Source organism: Salmo salar, chromosome ssa21 (assembly GCF_905237065.1).
Source record: "Salmo salar chromosome ssa21, Ssal_v3.1, whole genome shotgun sequence".
Classification (NCBI taxonomy): Eukaryota; Metazoa; Chordata; class Actinopteri; order Salmoniformes; family Salmonidae; genus Salmo; species Salmo salar.
The window spans coordinates 36,663,770-36,690,678 of NC_059462.1; the positions used below are offsets into that span (position 1 = coordinate 36,663,770).

At 46.1% G+C, this 26,909-nt stretch overlaps 1 protein-coding gene across 19 annotated transcripts in view; it reads left to right on the top strand.

Moving 5' to 3' along the window:
* Positions 1-26,909, top strand: part of LOC106582286 (microtubule-associated protein 2) — a 182,022-nt gene that overhangs the window by 101,154 nt on the left and 53,959 nt on the right. For 17 of the 19 annotated variants that reach the window (XM_014165207.2, XM_045704737.1, XM_045704736.1 and 14 more), the window contains one exon: positions 7,634-7,878. In XM_014165207.2, coding sequence (XP_014020682.2) covers positions 7,674-7,878 — 205 coding nt within the window. In that variant the 5' untranslated portion in view covers positions 7,634-7,673. Of the gene's footprint in view, positions 1-7,633; positions 7,879-26,148; positions 26,313-26,909 lie in introns of those variants that run through there. The other 2 variants (XM_045704746.1, XM_045704748.1) reach the window with 2 other exon arrangements.

The window sequence follows — 26,909 nt, forward strand, 5'->3', positions numbered from 1 at the left end:
AGCAGTGAGTCATTGGTGATACATTAAAGATTGTAATGTGTGTGGTTGTACTAGAAACACATTGTGCTTTTGCTGGGTTTGAGAATAACACCAGCTAAATATCTTCAAATTTGTTTCCTAACGCCCTCATGATCAGAGGGCCAAAGGAGGCAAAATAAATTATGAAACACATATTTTTAGTTTTTTTCATTAAACACACACTGTGATTTATTAGATTACAAAGACTCCACGGTGGTTTCAAATTATGCAATATTGCTCCAGTTGAGGATAAGAGTATTTATGGCTTTTTATGCACAGTCAGAGAGAGAGAGTTTATCCCTTCTGGTTATGGAGAGAAAGAGAGAGAAAGCGGAAGGATCGGATGGAGGAGGGGTCGGAGGGAGCCAGGGAGGGATAGATGGAATAGAAAGAGAGAGAGATGAGGGACGTCAGAGAGAGAGAGAGTGTAATGTTTACTATACCGGAAGAAATGACAGCAGTTTTACGGGCGACAAACCAATTGTGCTATTTTGTGTTATTTTTCAGGTTATTTGTAACTTATTTTGTACATAATGTTTCTGCCACCGTATCTTACGTCAAAAAAGAGCTTCTGGATATCAGGGCAGCGATCACTCACCTCGGATTAGACAAAGAATTTTTCTTCAACAAACAAGACGCACAAGACATTCTCCAAACACCCGGCAGGGCCGACATCCACGTTATTTGCAAGAGGAAGCGACGCAGGTACAGAGGACAAAGAGCCGGATGCCTGGTCAGGACCCAAAAATGCGAGTGGGAAAGCTGCCATTACCGTCAATACTACTCGCCAACGTGCAATCATTGGACAATAAACTAGACGAGGTACGATCAGGAATATCCTACCAACGGGACATCAAAAACTGTAATATCCTATGTTTCACGGAATCGTGGCTGAATGACGACATGGATATTCAGCTAACGGGATATACGCTGCACCGTCAAGATAGAACAGCACACGAGGGGTGGCGGTCTGTGCATATTTGTAAACAACAGCTGGTGCATGAAATCTAAGGAAGTCTCTAGATTTTGCTCGCCTGAAGTAGAGTATATTGTGATAAATTGCAGGCCACACTATTTGCTTATACAGTTTTCAGCTATACTTTTCGTGGCTGTTTATTTACCACCACAGACAGATGCTGGCACTAAGACCGCACTCAGTCAGCTGTATAAGGAAATAAGTAAACAGGAAACCACTCACCCAGAGGTGGCGCTCCTAGTGGCCGTAGACTTTAATGCAGGGAAACCTAAATCAGTTCTACCAAATTTCTATCAACATGTTAAATGTGCAACCAGAGGGAAAAAAATTCTGGATCACCTGTACTCCACACACAGAGACACGTACAAAGCTCTCCCTCGCCCTCCATTTGGTAAATCTGACCACAACTCTATCCTCCTGATTCCTGCTTACAAGCAAAAATTAAAGCAGGAAGCACCAGTGACTCGGTCTATAAAATGTGGTCAGATGAAGCAGATGCTAAACTACAGGACTGTTTTGCTATCGCAGACTGGAATATGTCCCGGGATTCTTCCGATGGCATTGAGGAGTACACCACATCAGTCACTGGCTTTATCAATAAGTGTATCGAGGACGTTGTCCCCACAGTGACTGCACTTACATACCCAAACCAGAAGCCATGGATTACAGACAACATTCGCACTGAGCTAAAGGGTAGAGCTGCCGCTTTCAAGGTGCGGGACTCTAACCTGGAAGCTTACAAGAAATCCTGCTATGCCCTGTGACGAACCATCAAACAGGCAAAGCGTCAATACAGGGCCAAGATTGAATCATACTACACCGGCTCCGACGCTCGTCTTATGTGGCAGGGCTTGCAAACTATTACAGACTACAAAGAGAAGCTCAGTGACACGAGCCTACCAGACAAGCTAAATTACTTCTATACTCGCTTCAAGGCAAGCAACACTGAGGCATGCATGAGAGCATCAGCTGTTCCAGGCGACTGTGTGATCACGCTCTCAGTAGCCAACATGAGTAAGACCTTTAAACAGGTCAACATACACAAGGCTGCGGGGCCAGACGGATTACCAGGACATGTGCTCCGGGCATGTGCTGACCAACTGGCACGTGTCTTCACTGACATTTTCAACATGTCCCTGATTAAGTCTGTAATACCAACATGTTTCAAGCAGACCACCATAGTCCCTGTGCCCAAGAACACAAAGGCAACCTGCCTAAATGACTACAGACCCGTAGCACTCATGTCTGTAGCCATGAAGTGCTTTGAAAGGTTGGTAATGGCTCACATCAACACCATTATCCCAGAAACCCTAGACCCACTCCAATTTGCATACCGCCCAAACAGATCCACAGATGATGCAATCTCTATTGCACTCCACACTGCCCTTTCCCACCTGGACAAAAGGAACACTGATGGGGCTGTAGTGGAACAGGTTGAGAGCTTCAAGTTCCTTGGTGTCCACATCAACAACAAACTAGAATGGTCCAATACACCAAGACAGTCATGAAGAGGGCACGACAAAGCCTATTTCCCCCCCCCCAGGAAACTAAAAAGATTAGGCATGGGTCCTGAGATCCTCAAAAGGTTCTACAGTTGCAATATCGAGAGCATCCTGACTGGTTGCATCACTGCCTGGTACAGCAACTGCTCAGCCTCTGACCGCAAGGCACTACAGAGGGTAAGCTGCCTGCCATCCAGGACAGGCCCTAAAAATTGTCAAAGACCCCAGCCACCCCAGTCATAGACTGTTCTCTTTACTACCGCATGGCAAGCAGTACCAGAGTGCCGGGTCTAGGACAAAAAGGCTTCCCAACAGTTTTTACCCCAAGCCATAAGACTCCTGAACAGGTAACCAAATGGTTACCCGGACTATTTGCATTGCGTGCCCCCCCCAACCCCTCTTTTTACGCTGCTGCTACTCTCTGTTTATCATATATGCATAGTCACTTTAACTGTACATTCATGTACATACTACCTCAATTGGGCCGACCAACCAGTGCTCCCGCACATTGGCTAACTGGGCTATCTGCATTGTGTCCCACCACCCACCACCCGCCAACTCCTCTTTTATGCTACTGCTACTCTCTGTTCATCATATATGCATAGTCACTTTAACCATATCTACATGTACATACTACCTCAATCAGCCTGACTAACCGGTGTCTGTATGTAGCCTCGCTACTTTTATAGCCTCGCTACTGTATATAGCCTGTCTTTTTACTGTTGTTTTATTTCTTTACCTACCTATTGTTCACCTAATACCTTTTTTGCACTATTGGTTAGAGCCTGTAAGTAAGCATTTCACTGTAAGGTCTACTCCTGTTGTATTCAGCACACGTGACAAATAAACTTTGATTTGATTTTTTATTGTGTATTTCACTTTTGTTTATTATCTATTTCACTTGCTTTGGCAATGTAAATATATGTTTCCCATGGAAATAAAGCCCCTAAAATTGAATTGAAATTGAATTGAGACAGAGAGAGTGAGGGGGAGGGGGAGGGGGAGGGGGGCTCTCATATGATAGACACTCTGAAGTGGTGACAAAGGAACAGGAAATTATTGTGGCCATATTACCCTGCCCCCGTGCCCTCTGGTGCCACAACAACCCATCCTGGACAGCAAAATCAACCGTCAGGCTGGCCTGATGACACAGGCTCTGCTGCCTGCAAATGACTGACTGACCACTCACTCTGCTCCCCACTCCAATTCCTTACGTCCTAAAGCCTCTACTCCCTAGCTACTCCTGTATTCCGTGCATTCAGAAAGTATTCAAACCACTTGACTTTTTCCACACTTTGTTACGTTCCAGCCTTATTCTAAAATTAATTAAATATATGTTTTTCTTCATCAATCTACACAAAATACCCCATAATGACAAACAAAAAGAGGTTTTTAGATTTTATTGCTAATTTATTAAATATTTAAAATTGAATTATCACATTTACACCTTTGGCAGTGATTACATAAGCACCTTTGGCAGTGATTACAGCCTCAAGTCTTCTTGCGTATGATGCTACAATACAAGGTTGGCACACCTTTATTTGGAGTTCCTCCCTTTCTTCTCTGCAGATCCTCTCAAGCTATATCAGGTTGGATGGGGATTGTCGCTGCACAGCTATTTTCAGGTCTCTCCAGAGATGTTAGATCGGGTTCAAGTCCGGGCTCTGGCTGGGCCACTGAAGGACATTCAGAGACTTGTCCCGAAGCCCCTCCTGTGTTGTCTTGGCTGTGTGCTTAGGGTTGTTGTCCTGTTGGAAGGTAAACCTTCGCTCCAGTCTGAGGTCCTGAGCGTTCTAGAGCAGGCTTTCTTCAAGGATCTCTTTGTACTTTTCTCCGTTAATCTTTCCCTCGATCCTGACAAAAAAACATCCCCACAACATGATGCTGCCAACATCATGCTTCACCGTAGAGATGGTGCTAGGTTTCCTCCAGACGTGACGTTTGGCATTCAGGCCAAAGATTTCAATCTTGGTTTCATCAGACCAGATGCCTTTTGGCAAACTCCAAGTGGGCTGTCATGTGCCTTTTACTGAGGATTGGCTTCTGTCTGGCCACTCTACCATAAAGCTCTGATTGGTGGAATGCTGCAGAGATGGTTATAATTCTAGAAGGTTCTTCCATCTCTACAGAGGAACGTTGGAGCTCTGTCAGAGTGACAGTCGGGACCTTGGTCACCTCCCTGACCAAGGCCCTTCTACCCAGATTGCTGAGTTTGGCCAGACAGTGTCACAGTTGTCGTCGGTGAATGAGGACCAAAACGCAGCAGGTACGTAAATGCTCATCTTGATTTTTAATTATCTTCAAAAATGAACATACAAAATAACAAAACTGAAAAACGAACAACTAACAAACAGTCTGGCAAGCATAGGCTCAACACAGAACAATCACCCACCCCGAACCACATAAAACAAATATCCTCTGCCACGTCCTGACCAAACTACAAAAACAATTAACCTTATACTGGCCAGGACGTGACAGACGGCCAGCTCTAGGAAGAGTCTTGGTGGTTCCAAACTTCTCCCATTTAAGAATGATGGAGGTCACTTTGTTCTTGGGGATGTTCAATACTGCAGACATTTTTTGGTACCCTTCCCCAGATCCGTTCCTCGACACAATTCTGTCTCAGAGCTCTACGGACAATTTCTTCGACCTCATGGCTTGGTCAATGGAAACAGGATGCACCTGAGCTCAATTTCAATTTCATAGCAACGGGTCTGAATACTTATGTAAATAAGGTATTTCAGTTTTTTTTTTGTTAATACATTTGCCAAATAAAAAAAAATGTTTTGGCTTTGTCATTATGGGGTATTTTGTGTAGATTGATGAGGAACATTTTACTTTTAACACATTTTAGAATAAGTCTGTAACGTAACAAAATGTGGAAAAAGTCAAAGGGTCTGAATACTTTCCAAATGCACTGTATGTGAGAGGATTGGATAGGTGGATGCAGACATTTCCACCTAGCCAATCAGATGGCACGATGAAGCTATTAATATAGTGCTTATACTGTATCCAATCTTCTGAGATCTGGGGACCATTTGGAATTCAGCATTATTACTTATTCGTTCGCTCTCCCCTTGTGTTGTAGAGCAGGATCAGTCCACTAGAGGATCAGTCCGCTAGCCCCTCCCCTCAGATGGTCCCACATGCTCTTTCCTTAGCCCTGTGGGGTTTCAGGAATCAGAACTCCAAGCACTCTGTCCTCAGACATATCCCTGTCACAGAGACTCCAGTGCTGGCTACAGTCTGGGGCAGTCTGGGTATGCCAGGAAGCCACCAGCACAGCTCCTCATCGGCAGACTCAATAGCCTTGGTTTCTCAAATGATTGCCTCGCCTGGTTCACCAACTACTTCTCTGATAGAGTTCAATGTGTCAAATCGGATGGCCTGTTGTCTGGGCCTCTGGTAGTCTCTATGGGGGTGCCACAGGGTTAAATTCTTGGGCCAACTCTTTTCTCTGTATACATCAATGATGTCGCTCTTGCTGCTGGTGAGTCTCTGATCCACCTCTATGCTGACGACACCATTCTGTATACTTCTGGCCCTTCTTTGGACACTGTGTTAACAACCCTCCAGACGAGCTTCAGTGCCATACAACTCTCCTTCCGTGGCCTCCAACTGCTCTTAAATACAAGTAAAACTAAATGCATGCTCTTCAACCGATCGTTGCCCGCACCTGCCCGCCCGTCCAGCATCACTACTCTGGACGGTTCTTACTTAGAATATGTGGACAACTACAAATACCTAGGTGTCTGGTTAGACTGTAAGCTCTCCTTCCAGACTCACATCAAACATCTCCAATCCAAAGTTAAATCTAGAATTGGCTTCCTATTTCGCAACAAAGCATCCTTCACTCATGCTGCCAAACATACCCTCGTAAAACTGACCATCCTACCGATCCTCGACTTCGGCGATGTCATTTACAAAATAGCCTCCAATACCCTACTCAATAAACTGGATGCAGTCTATCACAGTGCCATCCGTTTTGTCACCAAAGCCCCATATACTACCCACCACTGCGACCTGTACGCTCTCGTTGGCTGGCCCTCGCTTCATACTCGTCGCCAAACCCACTGGCTCCAGGTCATCTACAAGACCCTGCTAGGTAAAGTACCCCCTTATCTCAGCTCACTGGTCACCGTAGCAGCACCCTACTGTAGCATGCGCTCCAGCAGGTATATCTCTCTAGTCACCCCCAAAGCCAATTCCTCCTTTGGCTCCTTCCAGTTCTCTGCTGCCAATGACTGGAACGAACTACAAAAATCTCTGAAACTGGAAACACTTATCTCCCTCACTAGCTTTAAGCACCAACTGTCAGAGCAGCTCACAGATCACTGCACCTGTACATAGCCCATCTATAATTTTGTCCAAACAACTACAACTTCCCCTACTGTATTTATTTATTTATTTATTTTGCTCCTTTGCACCCCATTATTTCTATTTCTACTTTGCACTTTCTTCCACTACAAATCTACCATTCCAGTGTTTTACTTGCTATATTGTATTTACTTTGCCACCATGGCCTTTTTTGCCTTTACCTCCCTTATCTCACCTCATTTGCTCAAATTGTATATAGACTTATTTTTCTACTGTATTATTGACTGTATGTTTGTTTTACTCCATGTGTAACTCTGTGTTGTTGTATGTGTCGAACTGCTTTGCTTTATCTTGGCCAGGTCGCAGTTGGAAATGAGAACTTGTTCTCAACTTGCCTACCTGGTTAAATAAAGGTGAAATAAAAAAAAGTGAACTTCGCAGCAGAGATAGAGAGAGACTGTCCTGTGATCTGAAGTGCATAAGCCAGTTCTAACAGTCTGTAGATGTGGGGGGTGATTTGTGATCTGAGGCAGAAGAGTGTGTTGAATATGAATGATGTCCTTTGTCATTGGGTCTCTTCCACCCCATCAATATGTTCTGTATTCTGTATACCTGCCAAACTGTTAATAACCATTATGAGCCACCATTTATTATATTAATCTATGATCATCCTCTTCTCCTGCCATAAGCAGAGAACCCCTGGCCGCCACTGACCCCCACTAATTAATCAATCAATCAATCAATCAATCAATCAATCAATCAATCAATCAATCAATCAATCAATCAATCAATCAATCACCATATTCTCCTCTTCTCCCAGCCCTAAGGAGAGACTCCCCTGGTCGCCACTGACCCCCAGCATGGCAGACGGTCGTCAACGTGAAGACAGCCCCCCCCAGTGGGATCCGTCGGGGGCACAGGACCCCTCTCCCCCCCCAGCCCATGGGGCTAATGGCTACCCCCCCTCCTACAGGGCGTGCCAGCCAGGGACGGCTCATGGAGCAGCACCACCCTCCTACACCGCCAGAGAGAATGGCTTCAACGGCGACCATGCAGTTACGGCTGGTAAGGACACCTGATATCTTGGACTCAGGGACAGAGCTTCTATAACTGTTATATTGTAGAATTGAGTTGTAGAATTGCGCCCAGATGTACAGTACCAGTCAAAAGTTTGCACACACCTACTCATTCAAGGGTTTTTCTTTATTTTTACTATTTTCTAAATTGTAGAATAAACAAATCACAATATATTTAATATTCTTCAAAGTAGCCATGCTTGGCTTTGATGACAGCTTTGTTCACTCTTGGCATTCTCTCAACCAGCTTCATGAGGCCTGCTTTTCCAACAGTCTTGAAGGAGAACCCACATAATGCTGAGCTGCTTTTCTCTCACTCCGCAGTCCAACTCATCTCAACTAGGATGAGGTCAGCTGATGGTGGAGGCCAGGTCATCTGAGTTTTAAATGTATTTTATTTAACTAGGCAAGTCAGTTAAGAACAAATTCTTATTTACAATGACAGCCTTGTTCAGGGGCAGAACGACAGATTTTTACCTTGTCAGGTCGGGGATTCAATCTAGCAACCTTTCGGCTACCTGCCGCCCCTGATGCAGCACTCCTTCACTCTCCTTCTTGGTCAAATAGCCCTAACACAGCCTGGAGGTGTATTTTGGGTCATTGTCCTGTTGATAAACAAATGACAGTCCCATTAAGCGCAAACCAGATGGGATGGCGTATTGCTGCAGAATGCTGTGGCAGCCATGCTGGTTAAGTGTGCCTCACATTTTAAATAAATCACAGACAGTGTCACCAGCAAAGCCCCCCCACACCATCATACCTCCTCCTCCATGCTTCACGGTGGGAACCACACATGTGGAGATAATCCATTCACCTACTCTGCGTCTCATGAAGACACGGCGGTGACTCATCAGACCAAAAGACATATTTCCACCGGCCTATTGTCCATTGCTCATGTTTCTTGGCTCAAGCAAGACTCTCCTTTAGTAGTGGTTTCTTTGCAGCATATCGACCATGAAGGCCAGATTCACACAGTCGACTCTGAACAGGTGATGTTGAGATGTGTCTGTTACTTGAACTCTGTGAAGCATTTATTTTGGCTGCAATCTGAGGTGCAGTTAACTCTAAAGAATGTATCCTCTTCAGCAGAGGTAACTCTGGGTCTTCCTTTCCTGTGGCTGTCCTCATGAGAGCCATTTCCATAATCGTGCTTGATGGTTTGTGCAACTGCACATGAAGAAACTTCCAATGTTCATGTCTTAAAGTAGTGATGGACTGTCGTTTCTCTTTGCTTATTTGAGCTGTTCTTGCAATAATATGGACTTGGTCTTTTACCAAATAGGGCTATTTTCTTTATACCACCCCTACCTTGTCACAACACAACTGATTGTCTCAAACACATTAAGAAGGAAAGAAATTCCACAAAATAACTTTTAACAAGGCACACCTGTTAATTGAAATGCATTCCAGGTGATCACCTCATGAAGCTGGTTGAGAGAATGCCAAGAGTGTGCAAAGCTGTCATCAAGGCAAAGGGTGGCTACTTTAAAGAATGTCAAATGAAATATATTTTGATTTGCTTAACACCTTTTTTGGTTACTACATGATTCCATATGTGTTATTTCATAGTTTCGATGTCTTCACTATTATTCTAAAATGTAGAAAATAATAAAAACAAAAGAAACCCTTGAATAAGTAGGTGTGTCCAAACTTTTGACTGGTACTATATAAACTCAGCAAAAAAAGAAACGTCCTCTCACTGTCAACTGCGTTTATTTTCAGCAAACTTTACATTTACATGTTTTTACATTTAAGTCATTTAGCAGACGCTCTTATCCAGAGCGACTTACAAATTGGTGCATTCACCTTATAATATCCAGTGGAACAACCACTTTACAAAAGTGCATCTAAATCTTTTAAGGGGGGGGGTTAGAAGGATTACTTTATCCTATCCCAGGTATTCCTTGAAGAGGTGGGGTTTCAGGTGTCTCCGGAAGGTGGTGATTGACTCCGCTGTCCTGGCGTCGTGAGGGAGCTTGTTCCACCATTGGGGTGCCAGAGCAGCGAACAGTTTTGACTGGGCTGAGCGGGAACTGTGCTTCCTCAGAGGTAGGGAGGCGAGCAGGCCAGATGTGGATGAACGGAGTGCCCTTGTTTGGGTGTAGGGCCTGATCAGAGCCTGAAGGTACGGGGGTGCCGTTCCCCTCACAGCTCCGTAGGCAAGCACCATGGTCTTGTAGCGGATGCGAGCTTCGACTGGAAGCCAGTGGAGAGAGCGGAGGAGCGGGGTGACGTGAGAGAACTTGGGAAGGTTGAACACCAGACGGGCTGCGGCGTTCTGGATGAGTTGTAGGGGTTTAATGGCACAGGCAGGGAGCCCAGCCAACAGCGAGTTGCAATAATCCAGACGGGAGATGACAAGTGCCTGGATTAGGACCTGCGCCTCTTCCTGTGTGAGGCAGGGTCGTACTCTGCGAATGTTGTAGAGCATGAACCTACAGGATCGGGTCACCGCCTTGATGTTGGTGGAGAACGACAGGGTGTTGTCCAGGGTCACGCCAAGGCTCTTAGCACTCTGGGAGGAGGACACAAGGGAGTTGTCAACCGTGATGGCGAGATCATGGAACGGGCAGTCCTTCCCCGGGAGGAAGAGCAGCTCCGTCTTGCCGAGGTTCAGCTTGAGGTGGTGATCCGTCATCCACACTGATATGTCTGCCAGACATGCAGAGATGCGATTCGCCACCTGGTTGTCAGAAGGGGGAAAGGAGAAGATTAATTGTGTGTCATCTGCATAGCAATGATATGAGAGACCATGTGAGGATATGACAGAGCCAAGTGACTTGGTGTATAGCGAGAATAGGAGTGGGCCAAGAACAGAGCCCTGGGGGACACCAGTGGTGAGAGCACGTGGTGCGGAGACAGATTCTCGCCACGCCACCTGGTAGGAGCGACCTGTCAGGTAGGACGCAATCCAAGCGTGGGCGGCGCCGGAGATGCCCAGCTCGGAGAGGGTGGAGAGGAGGATCTGATGGTTCACGGTATCAAAGGCAGCAGATAGGTCTAGAAGGATGAGAGCAGAGGAGAGAGAGTTAGCTTTAGCAGTGCGGAGAGCCTCCGTGACACAGAGAAGAGCAGTCTCAGTTGAATGCCCAGTCTTGAAACCTGACTGATTAGGATCAAGAAGGTAATTCTGAGAGAGATAGCAAGAGAGCTGGCCAAGGACGGCACGTTCAAGAGTTTTGGAGAGAAAGGAAAGAAGGGATACTGGTCTGTAGTTGTTGACATCGGAGGGATCGAGTGTAGGTTTTTTTCAGAAGGGGTGCAACTCTCGCTCTCTTGAAGACGGAAGGGACGTAGCCAGCGGTCAAGGATGAGTTGATGAGCGAGGTGAGGTAGGGGAGAAGGTCTCCGGAAATGGTCTGGAGAAGAGAGGAGGGGATAGGGTCAAGTGGGCAGGTTGTTGGGCGGCCGGCCGTCACAAGACGCGAGATTTCATCTGGAGAGAGAGGGGAGAAAGAGGTCAAAGCACAGGGTAGGGCAGTGTGAGCAGGACCAGCAGTGTCGTTTGACTTAGCAAACGAGGATCGGATGTCGTCAACCTTCTTTTCAAAATGGTTGACGAAGTCATCCGCAGAGAGGGAGGAGGGGGGAGGGGGAGGAGGATTCAGGAGGGAGGAGAAGGTAGCAAAGAGCTTCCTAGGGTTAGAGGCAGATGCTTGGAGTTTAGAGTGGTAGAAAGTGGCTTTAGCAGCAGAGACAGAAGAGGAAAATGTAGAGAGGAGGGAGTGAAAGGATGCCAGGTCCGCAGGGAGGCGAGTTTTCCTCCATTTCCGCTCGGCTGCCCGGAGCCCTGTTCTGTGAGCTCGCAGTGAGTCGTCGAGCCACGGAGCAGGAGGGGAGGACCGAGCCGGCCTGGAGGATGGGGGACAGAGGAAATCAAAGGATGCAGAGAGGGAGGAGAGGAGGGTTGAGGAGGCAGAATCAGGAGATAGGTTGGAGAAGGTTTGAGCAGAGGGAAGAGATGATAGGATGGAAGAGGAGAGAGTAGCGGGAGAGAGAGAGCGAAGGTTGGGACGGCGCAATACCATCCGAGTAGGGGCAGAGTGAGAAGTGTTGGATGAGAGCGAGAGGGAAAAGGATACAAGGTAGTGGTCGGAGACTTGGAGGGGAGTTGCAATGAGATTAGTGGAAGAACAGCATCTAGTAAAGATGAGGTCAAGCGTATTGCCTGCCTTGTGAGTAGGGGGGGAAGGTGAGAGGGTGAGGTCGAAAGAGGAGAGGAGTGGAAAGAAGGAGGCAGAGAGGAATGAGTCGAAGGTAGACGTGGGGAAGTTAAAGTCACCCAGAACTGTGAGAGGTGAGCCATCCTCAGGAAAGGAACTTATCAAGGCATCAAGCTCATTGATGAACTCTCCAAGACAACCTGGAGGGCGATAAATGATAAGGATGTTAAGCTTGAAAGGGCTGGTAACTGTGACAGCATGGAATTCAAATGAGGAGATAGACAGATGGGTCAGGGGAGAAAGAGAGAATGTCCACTTGGGAGAGATGAGGATTCCAGTGCCACCACCCCGCTGGCTCGATGCTCTAGGGGTATTCGAGAACACGTAGTCAGACGAGGAGAGAGCAGTAGGAGTAGCAGTGTTATCTGTGGTAATCCATGTTTCCGTCAGCGCCAGGAAGTCTAGGGACTGGAGGGTAGCATAGGCTGAGATGAACTCAGCCTTGTTGGCCGCAGACCGGCAGTTCCAGAGGCTGCCGGAGACCTGGAACTCCACGTGGGTCGTGCGCGCTGGGACCACCAGGTTAGAGTGGCAGCGGCCACGCGGTGTGGAGCGTTTGTATGGCCTGTGCAGGGGAGAGGGAGCAGGGATAGACAGACACATAGTAGACAAGCTACAGAAGAGGCTACGCTAATGCAAAGGAGATTGGAATGACAAGTGGACTACACGTCTCGAATGTTCAGGAAGTTAAGCTTACGTTGCAAAAATCTTATTGACTAAAATGATACAGTACTGCTGGCTGGTGGAGTAGGCTAGCTAGCAGTGGCTGCGTTGTTGATTTTGAACGTGTAGCTGGCTAGGTAACCTCGATAGTTTCAGTACTACACCTTGTCATGATACAAAGCAACTTTGTAGCTAACATAACACTAATCAAGGCGTTCCTTGTAATGTATTTAGTTTCTACAATGCTGCTCGTCGGTAATAGTTGGCTGGGTTAGGAAAAATGGCGTCGCGGGGGACGGAAATAGCTGGCTAGCTAACCTCGATGGCTGGCTAGCTAACAATTATCAAGCTATGACAAAGACAACTAAGTAGCTAGCTAGGTAACACTGCACTAGTCAAGTCGTTCCGTTGTAAAGTATTAGTATCTACAGCGCTGCTAGTCGGTCACGGTTGGCTAGCTGGCAGTGGGTTAATGATGACTAGGTGTGTTGACTAAGTCAGCGCCGCGTCGCGGCTGGCTAGCGCACCTCGATAATACTCAAACTCAAACTACACAATTATCTTAGATACAGAGACAGCAAAGACAACTATGTAGCTGGCTAACTAACACTAACACCACACTAATCAAGTCGTTACGTTGTAATGTAATAGTTTCTGCAGTGCTGCTAGTCGGTAGAAGTTGGCTAGCTAGCAGTGATGACTAGCTAGCTAGCAGCTAGCAGTGTTGACTACGTTAGGAGGACGAAGATAGCTAGCCTCGATAATTACTCAATTACTCTAAACTACACAAATTATCTTTGATACAAAGACGGCTATGTAGCTAGCTAAGAAGAATTGCTCAGATCAAACAAATCAAGCCGTTGTAATGTAGTGAAGTGTAATATTACCTGTGGAGCGAAGCGTGGTGCGACTGCTCGCTCCAAACCGGAAGTTTAGCGGAAACTTAACATGTGTAAATATTTGTATGAACATAAGAAGATTCAACAACTGAGACATAAACTGAACAAGTTCCACAGACATGTGACTAACAGAAATGGAATAATGTGTCCCTGAACAAAGGGGGGTCAAAATCAAAAGTAACACTCAGTATCAGGTGTGGCCACAGGCTGCATTAAGTACTGCAGTGCATCTCCTCCTCATGGACTGCACCAGATTTGCTGGTGAGATGTTACCCCACTCTTCTACCAAGGCACCTGCAAGTTCCCGGACATTTCTGGGGGGAATGGGTCTAGCCCTCACCCTCTGATCCAACAGGTCCCAGACGTGCTCAATGGGATTGAGATCCGGGCTGGCCATGGCAGAACACTGACATTCCTGTCTTGCAGGAAATCACGCATAGAACGAGCAGTATAGCTGGTGGCATTGTCATGCTGGAGGGTCATGTCAGGATGAGCCTGCAGGAACGGTAGCACATGATGGAGGAGGATGTCTTCCCTGTAACGCACAGCATTGAGATTGCCTGCAATGACAACAAGCTCAGTCCGATGATGCTGTGACACCGCCCCAGACCATGACGGACCCTCCACCTCCAAATCAATCCCGCTCCAGAGTACAGGCCTCGGTGTAACGCTCATTCCTTCGACGATAAACGCAAATCCGACCATCACCCCAGGTGAGAAAAAAACGCGACTCGTCAGTGAAGAACACTTTTTGCCAGTCCTCTGGTCCAGTGACGATGGGTTTGTGCCCATAGGCGACGTTGTTGCCGGTGATGTCTGGTGAAGACCTGCCTTACAACAGACCTACAAGCCCTCAGTCCAGCCTCTCTCAGCCTATTGCGGACAGTCTGAGCACTGATGGAGGGATTGTGCGTTCCTGGTGTCATTCGGGCAGTTGTTGTTGCCATCCTGTACCTGGTCTGCAGGTGTGATGTTCGGATGTACAGATCCTGTGCAGGTGTTGTTACATGTGGTCTGCCACTGCGAGGATGATCAGCTGTCCATCGTGTCTCCCTGTAGCGCTGTCTTAGGCGTCTTACAGTACGGACAATGCAATTTATTGCCCTGGCCACATATGCAGTCCTCATGCCTCCTTGCAGCACACCTAAGGCATGTTCACGCAGATGAGCAGGGACCCTGGGCATCTTTCTTTTGGTGTTTTTCAGAGTCAGTAGAAAGGCCTCTTTAGTGTCATAAGTTTTCGTAACTGTGACCTTAATTGCCTACCGTCTGTAAGCTGTTAGTGTCTTAACGACCGTTCCACAGGTGCATGTTCATGAATTGTTTATACACTGCTCAAAAAAATAAAGGGAACACTTAAACAACACAATGTAACTCCAAGTCAATCACACTTCTGTGAAATCAAACTGTCCACTTAGGAAGCAACACTGATTGACAATACATTTCACATGCTGTTGTGCAAATTGAATAGACAACAGGTGGAAATTATAGGCAATTAGCAAGACACCCCCAATAAAGGAGAGGTTCTGCAGGTGGGGACCACAGACCACTTCTCAGTTCCTATGCTTCCTGGCTGATGTTTTGGTCACTTTTGAATGCTGGCGGTGCTTTCACTCTAGTGGTAGCATGAGACGGAGTCTACAACCCACACAAGTGGCTCAGGTAGTGCAGCTCATCCAGGATGGCACATCAATGCGAGCTGTGGCAAGAAGCTTTGCTGTGTCTGTCAGTGTAGTGTCCAGAGCATGGAGGCGCTACCAGGAGACAGGCCAGTACATCAGGAGACGTGGAGGAGGCCGTAGGAGGGCAACAACCCAGCAGCAGGACCGCTACCTCCGCCTTTGTGCAAGGAGGAGCAGGAGGAGCACTGCCAGAGCCCTGCAAAATGACCTCCAGCAGGCCACAAATGTGCATGTGTCTGCTCAAACGGTCAGAAACAGACTCCATGAGGGTGGTATGAGGGCCCGACGTACACAGGTGGGGGTTGTGCTTACAGCCCAACACTGTGCAGGACATTTGGCATTTGCCAGAGAACACCAAGATTGGCAAATTCGCCACTGGCGCCCTGTGCTCTTCACAGATGAAAGCAGGTTCACACTGAGCACATGTGACAGACGTGACAGAGTCTGGAGACGCCGTGGAGAACGTTCTGCTGCCTGCAACATCCTCCAGCATGACCGGTTTGGCGGTGGGTCAGTCATGGTGTGGGGTGGCATTTCTTTGGGGGGCCGCACAGCCCTCCATGTTCTCGCCAGAGGTAGCCTGACTGCCATTAGGTACCGAGATGAGATCCTCAGACCCCTTGTGAGACCATATGCTGGTGCGGATGGCCCTGGGTTCCTCCTAATGCAAGGCAATGCTAGACCTCATGTGGCTGGAGTGTGTCAGCAGTTCCTGCAGGAGGAAGGCATTGATGCTATGGACTGGCCCGCCCGTTCCCCAGACCTGAATCCAATTGAGCACATCTGGGACATAATGTCTCGCTCCATCCACCAACGCCACGTTGCACCACAGACTGTCCAGGAGTTGGCGGATGCTTTAGTCCAGGTCTGGGAGGAGATCCCTCAGGAGATCGTCCGCCACCTCATCAGGAGCATGCCCAGGCGTTGTAGAGAGGTCATACAGGCACGTGGAGGCCACACACACTACTGAGCCTCATTTTGACTTGTTTTAAGGACATTACATCAAAGTTGGATCAGCCTGTAGTGTGGTTTTCCACTTTAATTTTGAGTGTGACTCCAAATCCAGACCTCCATGGGTTGATAAATTGGATTTCCATTGATTATTTTTGTGTGATTTTGTTGTCAGCACATTCAACTATGTAAAGAAAAAAGTATTTAATAAGATTATTTCTTTCATTCAGATCTAGGATGTGTTGTTTGTGTTCCCTTAATTTTTTTGAGCAGTATAGTTCATTGTACAAGCATGGGAAACAGTGTTTAAACCCTTACAATGAAGATCTGTGAAGTTATTTGGATTTTTACAAATTATCTTTGAAAGACAGGGTCCTGAAAAAGGGCTGTTTCTTTTTTTGCTGAGTTTATATATACTCACACACACACACACACACACACACACACACACACACACACACACACACACACACACACACACACACACACACACACACACACACACACACACACACACACACACACACACACACACACACACACACACACCGGATTAGGTAATTCTGTTTGGTTGCTAATTCTGTGAGTGTTTGTGTGTAGCAGGCAATAAGCAGGGCCCTGCCTCTCACTCTGTGGGAAAAACAGAGAACAGTTAACTCCCTCTTTAGATTCATACTCCATTATTACTGTGGCAAATAAGGATGAAAATCCCTGTCTTTACTCAGAGCAAACGAGGCACACACACACATACACCTTTCCTTCTATCCCTCTCCACACACAGTATACCCCGCTCCATTTCCTCCTATTCCTGTTGCCATGGCAGCAACCCCTACAATTTAGTTTGCCACAGCTCTATTGTCCCTGCAATTTTTCTGCCTTTACATGTCTATTTCTGCTGACAAACAGAACCGAACACTACCCACTACTGCCACTTTCCACCATTTACAGCACAGAACAGAAACCCATTTTCCATCCCTTACAGGAGTCATATTAACCTCCTGTACCTCAATCTTAACTGCAGTATGCTGCTATTGTCTATCATTAATTTACACTGCATCAGCTAGCTAGCCTGTTAGATTGAATACTATGCACTGTTTAAGACCATATCCCAAACTATTGGTCAAGAAGGAGCAGTAAAGAACACAGTATCTTATCTGTTATCACCACACATACAGTACACTGTACCCTGTGCAATGAGCTCCATTAGTATCTAGCCTGGACAGTATGGTTAATGCTCAAATAGTCTGTTCCAAACATTGACTAGAGCGTCTGTAAATCAAAGTCAATTTATAACTTTGTTGACATTTACTCCCCACACTCTATAGCGATGGAACACAATCGGGTAATTACAACTGTCTTTGACATTGACTTTTAGCAAGGTCACTGAAGCTGTTGGACTATTACGTGTTGCCTGAATGCTAAGTGCTTTCTATAATCTTCAGGTAAGTGTTTGTCATATACAGAATATTATGCATGTTAAGGACATGGCACTTCCCTTTTCAATGCAATCACCCTAATTCAAGCCAGCACCAACTCCGCGTTCCTCCCCCTCTCTCTCTCTCTCTCTCTCTCTCTCTCTCTCTCTCTCTCTCTCTCTCTCTCTCTCTCTCTCTCTCTCTCTCTCTCTCGCTCTCTCTCGCTCTCTCTCTCTCTCCCTCTCCCTCCCGCTCTTTGTTTCTCTTGGTCGTGTTTTTTAACTTGTTACAGAGGAATGTCAAGAAGCCAATTTGCTGCTTCAATGGCTCTTCAGCATCTGGAGGGCTTTGAAGAGGAAAAGCGGTGGCATGCAGGGTTAAAGTGAGCCAGCTTGGTCCAGCTCTAGCCCCCATGCCACCGTACTGTCTTCCCATCCTGTCCACCCTGCCCTGGTCTGGCCTCATAAAACACCCCAATAGGCAGACACACAGCTGGGGAGGATCTCTCTGTATAATATGGCCAGAGGTCCAGGGCCCCTATGAGACCGAGTAAAGGATCAGCTTTGCATTTTAGAATAAATATGATTACAGTATATTGTCAGGGCGGACCTGATCTTAGATCAGCAGTCGTTCTCTGAGATGCTTTGTGCCTACGGGTTCAGGACCTAACTGACAGTATCAAACACAGAGGACCAGCACTGCTCTATGGTCAAGACTTCGTTTCAGTAGCAGTAGGTTTTACAATTTTTCTGATTTTGAGATGATGTTCCAGTGTCTGTGATGTGTCTTGTTGATGAGGAGGTAAATGGAAAACTGCTGCTGTTAGATACAGTCATTATGAAAAAGCAGAGAGGAGCAGGTTGTTTTGTCTTCTAAAATACTGACAGACAAGGAACCATCCTGCCCGCTGCCTTCTGTAGCAAGCACCGTGAGAGAAGCTGTTCGATGCTAAAACAACATCTGAAGTGAGATGACGATTAGCCAATGTCTTTCCTCTCATCGGCACTCAGTGTTATGCACGTTCATATTGCATAACATAATGCATACCTAGGCATAATGTCATAGTGTCATGCAGTGTTTCGTTCTAGTTGGATGGATCTGTATTATATTTACATAAGTTAAAGGATTCAAAACTCTGTGAAATAAATGTACATTAAGCTACAAAGACTTTGCCATGGCTTCAAGGAACTAAAGAATAGAACTGAAAATGTAAAGAGTTATTACCCTATTATACTGTAAAAAGTGGGACGGCACTGTTGTTCTTCTGAATTGGTATGATCCAAAATTACCCTTTGGTTCGTTCAACCTATTCTATTCAGTTTGTCTGAAATCAATTAACAAATTTGACCGGTCAATGTGATTTTTTTTATTGAATGAAAGCTTCTAAATTGCTTTCAACACCTCATTCACATTCACATTGCATCGCAGTGGGTGCAATGTAGCAGCGGCTGCCTACCAGAAGAGTTGGAGGCGTGGCCTATTTTGGGTGTGGCTTTCAGTTTGTTCTTTTTGGCCACCCGTGAGAGTGAATGTCAATCAGGTAATGTTTTTATTTTTATTTGCATGATTATATGTTCACTGCAAGCACTAAATCTTAAATAATATCTGCGTAAGTACTGTGATACTAAAAAGTCTGGAAAGTTTTCTATTAGTGATGGGAAGTTTTACTGTCCAGTCAAAATAATTAATCTTTCGACTCATTGTTAATTTGACTCAGTAATGCCCAGAACACGCAGGACCCCCTACTGGTGAACAATGAACTGAAAACTCAAGAGTCATGATTCTACAAGCCTCTTGTTCACATGTTGTTCACCATAGGAGCTTATTGGAGCTGTAATTTGTGACTATGACTTGTAAAAGTGTGCTTTAAACAATGTACATGTATTGATTGCTAGGAATACAAATACAATTATCTCTTGATACATTTGAAACGAGGTCTAGATTGTGAATGACTTCACTTCACTCTAATCATCAAGATGGTGGCAGGGCAGTTTTGCTGAACATGTTGTGTCACACTGTTTGTTTGTTTACTTTGCAAAACCGTTATAGGCTGCGAAAGTTGTCATTAAACAACAGGCAAAATCAAAAATCCTTCAGGATCAAAGCAATTAAAGCGTTAAATTGACATCTGCTGGTTTCTACACGAGGAGATAATGCCGGTGTGGTGGCCTCCCTGAAAGCTGTGCTGTGACTGACGGTCTAGACATGTTGGGCCGACTAGCCTTGGATACTCCTCGACGGTCGGTGGTTCGCCATTCTACCGGAGTCTTCTGACTCTGATCCTGCCCCGCTGTGCGGTGGAAGCCGGAGGTTGGTATCTGCTCTGTGATATAACGTCTAGATGCGCTGGGCTTCCTAGCCCAGGATACCCCTGCCGGGTGGACTAGCCTCCAGTGATTGGCCGGTCTACTGGGCCCGCTCTGCCTCAATGTGCGGTAGCCTACTGCAAGGCGACTGGGTGCATTGACCAGACCCACACACTGGGTGAAATCTCTGTCAGTACATTCCTGCAGCAGCTGTTGAACACGCTGACCTTTCTAGCTAACACGGAACCCAAACCAGCTTCACGCGTGCGCCATCGTGCATAAATGTATTTTGTGAAATCTGTTCTAAATCAGTCTATAGGCTTGGATGTTTATAATGTTTATCGATGTGACCGACAAAGTAAGGGGGAGGTATAGCCATCTATATTAAAGACAAATATGTGGTTACTGAACTAAGGTCTTTATCTAAACCAAAACAGTTTGAGTTTTTAGATGCTGAAAGCTGTAGTTATCGAAAGCTGTGAACTTAGATTTGATAGGATGTTATAGACCTCCATCTGCAAAAGTAGAATCCCTGGATTCTCTGGCTGAACTGATGCATGGTTGGGGGGAAATGAAATGGTCCTTATGGGCGATTTAAACTGGGATTGGTTATCTCCAAACTCTGAGGCCATTAAATTTTACTCAAATGATAAATGTGGTTACAAGACTCAATCGCAAAGACATCTCTATCAACACTTATTGATGTTATTCTAACAAACAATCCGCATAAATACTCGGGCGTTGGGATTTTTGATAACGATTTAAGTGATCATTGTGCAGTTGCTTGCATTAGAGACACCAAAATCCCCAAAGTGCCCCCTCAGTTCATAGTCACACTACATTTTATGCAGTTCTGTAAGTAGGCATTCCTGCATGAACTTTATGCATGCAACTGGGAAAGGAGTGCGCTTATTCCAGATATCGAAGAGGCATTCTCCTATTTTCATTCTATGTTTTCTACTATCGGTGATAAACATGCCCCTCTCAAAAAGTACCGGGTAAGAGATAGAGACAATCCCTGTTTTACGAAATACACAATGGGCCAAAGCCAGAAAGGGTAATTCCCAGACTGAATGGCAGTTATTCAGGGCATTGAGAAATAAGTGTACCTTGTTATTACAGAAATGCAAATCTAGCTTCTATTACAAATCTACCAAGGCCAACCTCAATAACCCAACAAAATTATGGAAAACCATTAAATCCATGAATGCTAACACGAACTTCTCTGGTCATCCACTGAAATTGACCTCAGATTCAATGGATGTGACTGACAAGAATAAACTGCTTGTCATGTTTAATTAACATTTTGTTAAAGCTGGGCATTTATTTGGTAATGAACTATTTCCAAACATCTCAAATGAGGCTGTGAATGAAACTGCCACATGCCGGCCTACGGTTAATTTATTTCATTTTACCGAGATTGAGCTTTAAGAAGTTGTAAAGGAACTCAAATCTATTGATATTAAGAAAGCACCTGGCCCGGATGAATTAAACCCATATTTTCAAAAAATTGGTGCAGAGATCATTGCTGCCCCTCTCACTCATATATAAAATCTTTCATTGGCGAGTAATACCATTCCAAAAGTCTGAAAAGCAGCCTATGTCACGCATTTACATAAAGGTGGAGATCCGTCCCAGTTGGAAAGATATCGTCCCATATTTAAACTATCTGCACTGGCAAAAGTTTTGGAAAACCTGATGAACTCACAAGACTTTCTTTGTAATAACTCAGTTTTATCTCAATTCCAGCCGGGTTTTAGAGCCAAGCATGGTACAATTACTGCTGTAATTAAGGTTGTAGGTGATAATCTAGATGCTCAGAAGGCCTTCGACACTGTTGACCATGCCCTGCTGTTGTATAGACTAAAAAACGTTGGTTGAAGTGTTGATGCATTGGATTGGTTCCAAATCTATCTTTCTGACAGAGCACAGTGAGTAGCTCAGGAGGGTATGAAATCTGAGTTTCGAAGGCTTACAAAAGGAGTTCCCCAAGGCTCAATTTTAGGTCCGATCCTTTTTACACTGTATATAAATGATAGAGGGAAGACTGTTGACTCTGCAAATCTCCATGTGCATGCTTATGACACAATTATTTATTTTAGCGCGTCTAATATTGAGAAGGCTTTTCAGGACTTACAGATGATCTTTTATGGCAGATTTTCCAATTGAAACTTGTGCTTAATGAAAGGAAAACAAAGTTTATGGTTTTCTCTTCCTTGAAAGTTAACAGATGGAGTCACTTGCAGATTTTAACTATAACAGGCCAGCAAATTGATAAGTGACTTGGGATTTGGTTAGATGAATTGTTGAATTTTAAACAGCGCATTGATACCTTGACCAAGAAACTGAAGTTGAAATTGGGTTTCTATTACAGGAACAAATCTTGTTTTTCAATGTTAGTCAGAAAAAATCTTGTTCAAAGCACTTTTTTTTATCAGTGCTGGATTATGGTGATATTGTTTATATGCAGGCCTCAGCAAGTACCTTAAAAACTCTGGACACAGTGTATCATGGTGCTTTAAGATTCTTTAAAAATGCTAGATCACTCACCCATCACTTTGATCTGTATGCTATGGTGCAATGGACCTCTCTCTCCACCAGTAGGCTAAAGCACTGGTACACTTTTGCGTACAAAGCATTGATGGGACAACTCCCTTTGTATCTGTTCTTTACTGACCAGATCAGTCACTCAATACAGTCGCTGCTGTCCTTGTCTGTTCCTAAGGCTAGAACTGAGATCGACAACAATGTTTATGATAACTGCAGTTGTTTCTAATTTTTCAATTGTATCTTTAACTTGTGACACTTTGTCTTTTGTGTGTATTCTGTATTTTACTGTAATGTTTTATGGACACTGCTATTTCCCTGTTTTGCCTTCTTGCCAGGTCACCCTCGCAAAAGAGGTTTTTAACCTCAATGGGTTTTACCTGGTTAAATAAAGGTTATACATTTTTTTTAAATGACTCTTGGTGGAATGCATTGCTTGGCTGCCGTGAGGGTGAGAAGCACAATATCGTTTGCGAACTGCAGCCCCCAAAACAATTATTTATTGAGTTCGAGTTTGTTGAGCAGAAGGAGTGGCGGACTTACCATTAGGTAGAAGAAGCCTACTGCCTCACATCATCAAGGAACCTTGTGAGCTGAGCATTCAAGGCCCCCCAATCCCCCCTTCAGAGTTGCAAAGGAAATAGGGAGGGAGGGGGGTTTTGCCTTATGCTGGGAATACGGGGAAAACTCAGGAAAACAAACAGGTACAAACAGGTGGACAACAGAGGACTCTGGATGAGAGTGGTGCAGACTCACCTGGGGAGACGCCAGAGTGCCCTGCCTGCTGCATCGACTCCCAGAGGGACCAACCCGGCACCGACTGGCAGTGTGCCCTCTGCGGCCACAGATGGAGCACGTGAAGGCCCCTCCTCCAGCCTCCCTAAGCACAGCCCCTCCCAGCTCCATGGGCACCGGAGCGGGGATGCTGGAAGATGGAACCCGACAGAGCCCTCTATGGACGTCCGCGGGTGACCAGCAGGTTATCCAACCGGATGGACAGATCCACTATTTGGTCAAAAGTGATGGTGGCATCCCTGCAGGCCAACTCCCGTCGGACGTCCTCGAGCAGGCTGCATCGGTAGTGGTCGATAAGGGCCCTGTCGTTCCATCCTGCTCTGGTGGCCAAGGTCCGGAATTCCAGGGCGAACTCCTGGGCGCTCCTCGTCCCCTGCCTCAAGTGGAAGAGCCGTGTCTCCTTCTCCCCACATGGCGTTTGCCCACTCCAGAGCTCTCCCTGAGAGGCATGAGATGAGGGCGGACACCCTCTCCCTTCCCATGGGAGCTGGGTGAACGGTGGCCAGGTATAGTTCCAGCTGTAATAGGAACCCTTGGCACCGTGCTGCCGTCCCATCATACTCCCTGGGAAGGGAGAGACGCATCCCACTGGGACTGGATCCAGGAGGGACGGGTAGAGGTAACCCCGGCTGCCCTGGTCGAGGTCCATGTTCTGGACAACGCGATCCATCGTGGCACCGAGATGTTGCAGCATTGCTGAGTGTTCCCGGACGCACTCCTCTGACCGGGGTACCTGCTCCTGCTGACTCCATGGGTGGTGTGAAATTCTGTCAAGGTTGTGCGCTACTGGTGGAGGAGTCAGGTGCAGGAGAGCAGAGAGTTGTGAACAGGCGCACACTTTATTTAGGCAGAGGCAATAAAACAGACAGACGCCACTGCGTCAAAACCTCCAGCCAAATGTAAAAAGTGCAAGGCGCGAAACAGTCACACAAATAAGCAAATGTTTAACAATTAAACATCCTGCGTGAAACACGTAACAAAAACAATTTCACACAAAGACATGGGGGGGGAAACAGAGGAATAAATACATGCAGTGTGATTAGGGAATGTAAACCAGGTGTGCAGGAAACAAGACAAAACAAATGGAACAATGAAAAAATGGAGCGGCGATGGCTAGAAAGCCGGTGACGTCGACCGCCAAACGCCGCCCGAACATGGAGAGGAGCCGACTTCGGCGTAAGGTTGTGATACTGCATTCAGTATGAAGGAAGTTATGAGGTAGTTTTGAGAGCCAATGTTAACTAGAGTTAGTGCAATTACTGGAAAAGTAATTGCTAGCATTTGCTAGCTCTAATGAACTTATCCTCTGCAGCAGAGGTAACTCTGAGTCTTCCTTTCCTGTGGCGGTCCTTATGAGATGCAGTTATTGCTAGCATTCGCTAGTTAGCAATTACTTTAACGCTGCGAGCTTCCAGTTGAAGCTCGCATCCGCTACAAGACCATGGTGCTTGCCTACGGAGCCGTGAGGGGAACGGCACCTCCGTACCTTCAGGCTCTGATCAGTCCCTACACCCAAACGAGGGCACTGCGCTCATCCACCTCTGGCCTGCTGGCCCCCCTACCTCTGAGGAAGCACAGTTCCCGCTCAGCCCAGTCAAAACTGTTCGCTGCTCTGGCACCCCTATGGTGGAACAAGCTCCCTCACGACGCCAGGACAGCGGAGTCAATCACCACCTTCCGGAGACACCTGAAACCCCACCTCTTTAAGGAATACCTAGGATAGGATAAAGTAATCCTTCTAACCCCCCCCAAAATATTTAGATGCACTATTGTAAAGTGGTTGTTCCACTGGATATCATAAGGTGAATGCACCAATTTGTAAGTCGCTCTGGATAAGAGCGTCTGCTAAATTACTTAAATGTAAATGTTCCTTCAAACTGCATGCAGAGACATAAAAATGTTATCCAATTGTATCTGACTCTTCATTGCCAAAATCCTGAAGTATCCCTTTAATATAATAATTTGACATGATCATTTGGTGTTTTGACTCTTGTCTGTTGAGGGGGTTGTGAAAGACTCTGTTGTCCTGCTTTTCTGTTAAGGTCGTTGTGAAGGACACAGTTGTCCTGGTTTTCTGTTGAGGTCGTTGTGAAGAACACAGTTGTCCTGGTTTTCTGTTGAGGTCGTTGTGAAGGACACAGTTGTCCTGGTTTTCTGTTGAGGTCATTGTGAAGGACGTAGCAGGCCTGAGAGACGTTTCTTTCTTTCTGGTCCTGATGAGAAAAAAATAACTGTTGGGGGAGGTTCTCTTTTGCACTGTTGAACCAATCCAGTAAATGTGTTGGATGAGTTAACATGGAGTGTCGCCTTGTTAACGTTCAAAAGCGGAAGGCTTTCTTTCTATTTCCCCTTAAAACTGGATGCATCCGGTTGTTATCGACTACGTAGAGTGGTGCTGTTGAGGTGGTTGTGGAGCTGACAGTTGTCATGGTTTTCTGTTGTGGTGGTTTTGGAGGAGACAGTTGTCATGGTTTTCATGAGCTTCCCCATGTACACGGGGTGCAGTTATTTAGTCAGTCAGTACCTTTGGCGACATTATGTTGGTCATGGGGTGTGCTCATGCTGGGTGTGGCGGGTGAGCTCTCACAGACATTGAGAGAGAGGGGGGAGATGAGGGGAGGAGATCATGATGGGAGGGGATGAGGGGAGAGGAGGGAGAGAGGGATGGGTATGGGAGGAGAGGGGAGGGGAACAGAGCAACCAAAGCTCAGAATTAGACAGGGCCCAGACCACCTAAGTCGTGTGTTGCTGTGGCAACAGCTCTGTTCCCTTCACACACGGAGGAGTTTTGGGGCTGGTATCTCTCTCTCCCCCCGCTCCACCCTGCCTTGCAGTGTGATGCAAGCCTGCGTTTGGCAGTGTGTCTGACTCTGTGGCTGCCTCAGGTCTCAGCTCCAGGGGAATCAGTTTGTCGCTTTGCTCTACTGGTCTGACCAGTACAGGTAAAGAAAAGCTTTTCTGTCCTGGTAGTGTATCTCAGTACAGTGTTGTCTGCATGTCTGTGAGGATTTTAGTTGTGGTTTTGTATTATAATATAACTGTCCTTCTATTTTATACTGCTGTGCTGTTTCATTGAGATACATTTTGATATGTTTTTATTTATTCATGTTTTTATTGATTATTCATGTGTTAAGGCCAATGAGACAAACTTGCTAAGAGCAGTAACAGTTGTCACTGAAAACTGTTAATTTGACTCAACATTATTCTGTCAGGAAGGGCTGAAATGAGACTGAAGAAGACAGTTGTCATTAACATTAGATGTGTTTGTGTGTGTGTTTCTGGTGTGTAGCTGTCAGATAGTAAAAACTGTTGTCTCACTGGAATGAACCCAACACCTTTGTGATGCTGTGTGTGCGTGCGTGTGTGTGTGAGGTAGGTGTGTTTAAGCCTGTGTCGTTGTGTGCCTTTGAGACAGATGCTGATCTGGATGCAGGACACATCACTGCCCAGTCTGTGAGGAGGTAGGCAGGGAACGAGGGAAAGGAAGAGCAAAGGAGAGATGGTATCTGTCTAGGTGAAGGAGAGAGCGGCGCATGTCT